The sequence below is a fragment of the Scomber japonicus genome, chromosome 12 (assembly GCF_027409825.1).
Source record: "Scomber japonicus isolate fScoJap1 chromosome 12, fScoJap1.pri, whole genome shotgun sequence".
Lineage (NCBI taxonomy): Eukaryota > Metazoa > Chordata > Actinopteri > Scombriformes > Scombridae > Scomber > Scomber japonicus.
The window spans coordinates 14,710,897-14,719,331 of record NC_070589.1 but is presented as its reverse complement, the minus strand read 5'-3'; the positions used below and the strand labels follow the sequence as shown (position 1 = coordinate 14,719,331).

Sequence of the window (8,435 nt, the reverse complement as noted above, 5' to 3'; positions counted from 1 at the left end):
GAAAGTTTTCTTTTCTTTTTGAAAAATCTGATGCTCATAGGGGAAGGACCTGGAGCTAGATTTGTGACATCTCAACTAGTTTGGATTCCAGTATTTAACTTACACAAATGTGATGTGGAAACATTTTAACAAAATTAACTATTTCACACTAATTGTTATTTAGAGCAGACTATTTTACATACATCTTAAAGCATGTTAGGGCATGACCTTTAAGTGACCTTTATGTATTATGTTTATGGATATTCACATACCAACATTGCCATTAATAGATTCAGAATGTTTCCATTGATGGTAAGGGTAACTTTACTTTTTTCAGGGAAAAAAACAAAGCAATATTCAGTTGATCTGTTAATGTAAATGCTCAAATAAAAGTTTAGATGCCAATATTCAATGAGTATTACAATGAGTAACAGCTTGTATTATTACGAGCTGTTTTTCTTTTTCGTGGTCAAAAAAGGATGGACAGAACTTCCTTTTTATATTTAGAATAATAAAAAATAAAATCATTGGCAAACCAAATGCTGTCATCAAGGCAAGAGTCAAAAATCCTGTCCAAACTACTTTTAACTTTTTTTTGATCAACAAATCCTCCATTTATGAAGTTGATAATGTTCAGTTTTTGTTTAAAGTTTTCAGTGTTTCAAATCTATGATCATCATCGTGTAGGATCATTTTAAAGGCGCCAGATTGTACTGTTGAAATTGGCTGCACCGTAGTGACAGCGATTTCTAATCTTGTGTCTACCCCTATTATACCAATGAGGTGACGCTAAATAACAGAAGACTCTCTGTATAATGAAATATAATTCAGCAGTATCATAAACAGCTCTAAACAGCCTCCAAAATGACCATACATTTGATTTAGTGCCTCTCTGGTTCAACAAAAACTGAACATTACAACCTTCATGAAGTGAGAATCTACTGCAGGACTGTTGTATTAGACTACAATACTTTTACCAAGTTGGACATGATACACTGGAAGCACAAGAAGCTATCTGGCAGACACCACCACACACAAACCTAGCAGATAGAGGAGCTTTGTTATCAGTACTGTTTCACACAAATAAGCCAACTCATTCCAGAGGCAACATGGTGTCACCGGTCTGTTGTTGTTTTTTTTGTTTTTCACAATGTTGAAGGTGTTAAAAGTATGTGGCAATGACGATGATGATGATGATGATGAAGATGATGGGTGCAAAACAGATGGTGGTTCAGGATAGTTATCAAAATCAACCAAAGCAATATATCAACTCTGCCAGGCAAGTCAAAATAACAGCTTTGCTCAGTCATGGGTAGAATTTTAATTTTTAAGTTGAATTAATTGTCTTGTACATTTAGTAACTGAAAATGTGTTTCTGAGTGAAAAAAGGTTAGGATGTGATCCTTCTCTGACCTCAGATATCTGGGCGGTTTGGTTGTTTTTGAGAGACCAGAGTGAGCTGTAACACCTTGTTACCAGAAATGTCCGAGCTCAATCATTATATTTACCTTTCTATATTGATATAGAAATACACATGTGGCACAGATATTTACAGTTACATAAGACAAACTGATAAAATACTTCTTTTGTATCCGCACAGCAATACATCAAACCTCCCAAATACATATAGTAAACTCTAAAAGTGCAACTGCAGCTAATTGTCACAAGGTTTCATAAAGATATAGTGAGATTTAAGTTGAATAGTATTAAACTGTATCAGCTCTATTACTATGGTAATCAGATTATTTTTGGAAGAGTAATCAGATACAGAAATTTGCGTTCTCGGGTGCGGCTTGGGTGCGGTGCACCCCCCCACCACCACACCCCGTGTGCTGAGACTTCCCTAGCCTAACCCTTGAGAAAAAAAAAGATAAAACATAACAATCTATATATGATGACATTTTTAATTTGTAGTAATGTTCCAGGTACTTCTTTTGTAATTATAAATACATGTTAGTCAGTGGTTTAGTAAGGTAATTAGATTCAACATACAGCAAAATACCAGCCCTGTTTTTCATTGCTGGCCTGTGTGGACATGATGGTTATAATCCAGGCCTCAGTGTATGAAGATGTGGTTGTGAAATGGTTCCACTTCTGCAGTTGATCAATCATGCAGTAGGCTATAAATAGCAATGGCAAATAACTTATTTCGCCTGATAGATGAAGGATAGCAAAATACTTTCTTATTTCTCCATGTGATATGTCCAAAATGAAGCATGTGATTGTGAACGCACTTATTTTTTAAAAATTATTCACTTTTCCACACTTCTCAGCTACAGATCAGGATCAAGGATTGTGTGCAGTCTTTTTTTATTGATCTTTATCAAGTCTTGATGAGGACATTCGGTTTCAGAATATGAGAAAACTGGTCATTTTATGTTGTTTTTTTTGCCAATGACTTTATTTGTTATTACTCTAAATATGAAAAGAATATCAAACCATTAAAACATATCTCATCATTCCTTTTTGACCACCAAAAAGAAAAGCAGCTCGTATATTTCAATTTCATCTTTTGTATTTGAACGAAAATAAAATAACCACTCGTTTTTGTTTTTCAATACTCGTTCCTGAAAAGAAAATCGAATACAAGGACCAATATTTCACATTTGCTCTGTCAGATATTTTCAGTTCTTCATAAGCTCTGAGGAGAGACTGCATGTTTTCTTTTCATCAGTGTCAAAGCACTGATTTGATGATGAAAGTTCCTTCTAATACAGAGAAAGTAAGGCATTATTTTCCTTCTTATTAGATGCCTGGATGAGAAATGTCACCATCTGAACGGAAATACAACGGTTATAATAAGAGAGGTGGTTGCAGATACGCGTGCGCAGTACAGAGCTGTGTCCCCCCCCCCCCCCCCTTCCCCTCCCCCGTGGGTGGTACTTAAAGGTCACATGACAGCGGTCGTCAACGTAACAGGCATGTGGCTCCTGAGACCGACCACAGTGCTGTTAGGACTGGTGGGGAGCAGAGGAACACTGAGAGCCATGGTAAGTCACTAAAACTTGATGATACATTACTGCCTGTTTACATACGATGTGACTAAACCCATTCATGTATAGTGCTGATGTCTGCTCTGTGAACAGCGTGTCGGTCAGCTCTAGGATTTCTATTTTTAAAAGCGGTGCAACGCAGAAATGGGTCCGATGTCGTTACAGTTTGTTTAACTACTGTTATTAGCTTTAGCCAGAGGCGATATGGTGACATGTGGGCGTCATTTAAACATTTAAATGTGGGATTTGAGATAATGCTACACACTTCCGATTAGATGCAGCAAAGTGAAGTCAAACTTCTGGGTTTTTCTGTCCCGTTAGTGTGACTAAAGTTGGCTAGTTTTGCGGTGAATTAACGTCAGCCTTGTATAGAGGATAACGATCCCGTTCAAATTGCTGATAATTCACAAACCAGGTGATGTAAATTATCGCCCAAAGCAGGAGTGTACTCCATAGTTTATGCGCAGTCCTGCCATTTCCTATTTTATCCAATGATAAAGGTACAATAAGTCATAATCGATTTAACGATCACTATCAGATCTTCTACATTGATTGCTTTTCATATTTTGTATTTACAGTTCTTTGGACTTCTGTGGACAGACGTAAAATCACTAACTATAAATAGAAATGGCTCCTACAGTAATTTTCCATTCAGACCTATGCTTCATATGCGGTTAAGGGTGGGGGCATCATCATTTATGACACAAGTAGGCTAAAGAGCACTTGAGTAATGAGGGCAGTAATTAACTTCCTTGTTTTTCTTCCAGTTTGTGATTCATCTTGTTTTTGTCATAGGGTTTATCATACGTTTGCCCTTTGCTTTCATGGACTTTAAGCCTTTATCTTCAGCTGTCTTACTCCATAACACATTCACCTGCAATGTCCATTTTGACTCTTTGACTCTTTGCCTCTATGCAGTGTGCACAGGCTACTGATTGGCAAAGTGCCAAGTCAATCTATGAGTTCTCTGCCAAGGATATTGATGGCAATGAGGTGTCTCTCGATAAATACAGGTAAATATATATGTGTCGTCTCACATCAAAATCATACACAAATTTGGAAGTAGTCCTTTTGTAGGATTGTTTTTTCTTCTATCTGACATCTGTTTCATTCTGATTTCTCTGTCAGAGGGAACGTCTGCATCATTGTAAATGTAGCCTCTAAATGAGGAAAGACAAAGGTAAACTACACTCAGCTAGCGGGAATGCACGCCTCCTACGCTGAGAAAGGTTTACGCATCCTGGCCTTCCCATGCAACCAGTTTGGAGGACAGGTAACGTAAAATAACCTGATGGTAACAGCAGTGTTTGTTTTGTACTGTGTCCCTTATCTCCATCTCACTATTCTTTTATTATGAAATAAGGGAGTAAGTTAGGAGGGAGGTAGTTATTTAAATAATTCATTTTTGCACCCTGCAACTCAAACAAACATGCAAATTGGATTCTGGCATATTTTAGATATATTCCTGGATAGTTGTAAAGGTTTTGGTAACATAAGCCCATAAAACACAAGAAATAATTTTATATATTGTCATCTTTTGCACAGCTAGTGTAATCATCACCGTGCTGCTAGTCATTAGGCAATCATATATTTCCAGTTTTCTAACGTGGATTTTTTTTTTTTTATGTGTGTGATTCAGGAGCCGGGGACTGATGCAGAGATTAAAGAGTTCGCAAAAGGTTATAATGCAGAGTTTGACCTCTTCAGTAAGATTGATGTGAATGGAGACAATGCTCACCCTCTGTGGAAGTGGATGAAGGCTCAGCCTAAAGGCAAAGGAACTCTGGGAAAGTAAGTTATGTTCATGTAGTCCATGACAAAAAACAGAGGGCAGTAGCAATTGGAGTTGTATTTGAAAACTGTAATGCCAGAAAAATGTTCAATATAAATTAGTTTTTATTGTATTTGATACCTTTTTAAAATGCCTATTTTGTTTAGAGGTCAGTATGACTAAAAGTAAATTTTTCTCGTAGTGGTTTAATAGAGTGCAAGGCTGTTCTGATCATATATGGTTAAAGCTGGAATAGAAAGGCTGCTTTGTAAGACATGGAAAAAAGTCAGAGTATTCATAGCTCTGTATGTTATATAGACACACACACACACACACACACACTGTTCAGTTTGTGTCGCTTAATTTTTTTTCTGCTTTCTTCATCTGTGTTTCTACATTGGCTGATCTTAAAAAATTTGTCACTATCACAACCCCTCCCTTCCTGCTCACCATGGTGCAGTAGGTCACTTTCTGCAGGGGTTGGCAGTCAGGGAGGGTTATCAATCTTTTTTCCACAGCATTGACAATGCTATTAATGGTTAATGGTCACCTTTTGATATGATATTATATGATTTATCAATGAATTACAGATCCATAAATCCAATGGTCCCTACATGTTTAAAAACATAGGCAAAGGAAATTCAATATAAAACCAAACATCCTGAAATCCAAAAACTATCACCACAACTTTAAAAAAATGCCCCCATCCAAATACATTGGTTATTGGTTAGAAATGTCATCATTTCATTATAAATCTGTGACCGTATTCCATAAAGCAGTCTTAACCTGACTTCTATAAGCCACTTTTGTTTTAACTGCATGTAGAGTGGAAGGCTGCTGCACAGTGAGCTTGTGTTAAAAAGACAAATAAAAACTTACTTCCATGCTACTATATTAATCTGCACTTGTGTTGTAATGAAAGCAATTGCAGTACTACAGTTTATTTTTTCTCTCTCTCTCTTCACAGTAACATCAAATGGAACTTCACAAAGGTAATTTGCTAATATAAGTGACACTCTGCCTTTTTTAAGATGCATTTTCAGTCCCAGTTTACCTTTTTTAATAATTGTATTGCCACAACTGCATGAAGAACACATGCCAATATTTTCATATCTTATTTCTCAACAGTTTCTTATAAATAAAGAAGGACTAGTGGTGAAGAGGTACGGTCCAACAGATGATCCCAGCGTAAGTGGCATTCACTGTGCTTTTTCTTATGAAATGCAGCACTTTTCAGATGATGCTGGAGGATACAGTAGTATCTTGCCTGTTATTTACTCAAAATGCTCGGTGCAGTTTCAGTTTATTCACTTAAAGTAAAAGTACAATCATATAGGACATTATGTAGATGTGTAAAATGGGACCCTGATAAGCTATCAGGAGCTTGAGAATGGGGGCGTAGACACTAAGCAGATAACATTTAAAATGCATGTTTACCAAAACGTCTAGATTTGAAAAAGTGAATGTATAAAAAAAATAACATTTACAACCTACAAGACCCTCAAAAATATTCCTATTTCATCCCAAGACATTTATTGCATCGGTTTAAGTATGTAAGATACACTAAATAGAGACATATTTTAAGTGTAAATAGTAGTACAATTTTAATGGATTACAGAGTTTAGAAGTCCCCAGGTGTTCAGGATGTTAAAGCTTGAACATATTTTGGTAACAACTGTTGCCTTAAGCTCTTTGAAAACAGACACAGTGACATTTTTTATACTCTTTTTATAAGATGCTTTTTTTCTAGTCTTTATATATGAGAGGGAAGGTTGGAATAAGGTAATACATTCTGTTAAGCATTATTACATTATACATGCATTGTGAGAGATATCACATTCAGTAAACTTTAGAGCACAATCTGTGGAAAAGAGTGTCAGTGGGTGCATTTACTTTGAACCATGATATGGCATGAATACCTTTTTCATTCTGTGATACCTCTAGTTTCTCCAGATAACTAGGAAAAGTATTGTATCGTATAACATTATGGTAATTTATATGTGACTCAAATAAAAACTCATGTAAGGTTAAATGTGTTCAGAGTACAGGGTAAAAAGCCTCAACTTGAAAAATCAACGTATTTGGTCTTTTTTTCATCGCTTAATCAATATGGGCCTTTTTAAAGTTAAACAAAAAATCATCATTATGAACAAGGAACTTGGTGGACTTCACCATAGACTTCACTCTCACAGTAACCTGGATGTTATTTTTGATACAAGTATGTTATACATTATTACAGTTAAGTTTGTTTTGCTTATATTTGTGAATAATGTATTGAAGATAAGCCATGTATCCACCTTAACTAGTTCTTCCGATTATTTTGCAAATCATTTAGATTTTTTAGTGATAAGAATAATTTTGTATAATCAGCAAGTAGAATGCCAGAAGAATTCACAACATTATTTAAATACAGAATGGGGGCCTAAAGTGGATCCCTGGAAGACCTTGTATTTGATGGAAAACAATCTAAAAAGGATGCTTTACAAACATTTCATTGCTACTAATTTCTCATTGCAGGTGGTGGAGAAAGACCTGCCCACTTACATGTAATACTACAGTCTCCCATGTCTTCTACTCCTGACGCCTCCTATGGACTTCTGGTTATTGGTGTGTGTGTGTGTCTGGGCCAGTGACGGCCTGTCTGTAAACCCAGTATTGGGTAGGACTGGCCTGATGAACCCTGCGTGCAACTAACCTCCAGAGCACACCCACACTAAACCCTTGAAGACCATATGAGTGGATATTCACTCCACCCTTCACATCATACAACTCAAAACACCCGTTCCTTTGTCTATTACAAATGCCATCTACAGTATATATTTCTGAATGTTAATTGTCAAACTTGTTCATGTGTCAATGTCAGTTTTCTCAGTCAATGGATTTCACAGACATCTGTAAAACTACTGATGATAATAGTATTTGCACTTAACATGTCAGTTGTATCTAAAACTAGACCTGATAATGATTATGTGATGAAGCTGGAAAATAAATGCTGTCTTGGATATTAATCTACCAGTGTAGATACACTTATTAAAATGATGGAACCTGAGCAACAGTTAAGCACATAGTGGCTTAAATGGCTTGGTTATTTCAATGTTATTAATAATGTTTATTCAAATAGTCATTTGCTTGGAGGTGTCATAATTAAAATGCAGGTTTGACCATTTACAAAGTTTGATCCATGTTACAAGTAGCACTGGTAAGTAAATAATGCTTTAAAATAATTTCCTGTAATGCATAATTGAAGACTACAGTTTAAATTACACAATAAGTTTCAATATTACCCCAGGTGTCATTATACCAACCTCATCTCATTTTCTTGATTTGAGATTTATCCAAAAGCAAGTGCGCAGAAGCTTTATTTTATGGATCTGTAATATATTTGGTCAACTTTCATCTTCTATTGTAGGTACCACTCATTAAATGCTTAGAGGATGACAGCAGATATTTATTTTCCTTGTTGCAAATGTACTTCTTTAAATGAGAATGAAAACTCAAGTGTTAAAATGACTACTCCCTCATGAACATAGGCAGTGTATGAATGTTACAAGCTGAAATGATGTAACGGCTCACCGGTTACTTTAGCAGGATGATAGTGGAATTACTAGCGCACTCGTCCACCACTGCGTGTGAAATGACGCAGAGATGATCCGCACCGCTGGGTTTGAACGTGACTGGCTCCCTGCGTTTGG

The 8,435-nt window shown here is 36.2% G+C and overlaps 1 protein-coding gene across 1 annotated transcript; it reads left to right on the top strand.

The window, feature by feature from the left end:
• Positions 1-2,890: 2,890 nt before the first annotated feature.
• LOC128368581 (phospholipid hydroperoxide glutathione peroxidase-like) lies at positions 2,891-7,792 on the top strand. The gene is made up of 7 exons (XM_053329432.1): positions 2,891-2,969; positions 3,891-3,985; positions 4,101-4,245; positions 4,612-4,763; positions 5,711-5,735; positions 5,872-5,931; positions 7,261-7,792. The coding sequence occupies exons 1-7, from the start codon at positions 2,901-2,903 to the stop codon at positions 7,291-7,293; spliced, it is 579 nt and encodes a 192-aa protein (XP_053185407.1). The 5' UTR covers positions 2,891-2,900; the 3' UTR covers positions 7,294-7,792.
• Positions 7,793-8,435: the final 643 nt, after the last annotated feature.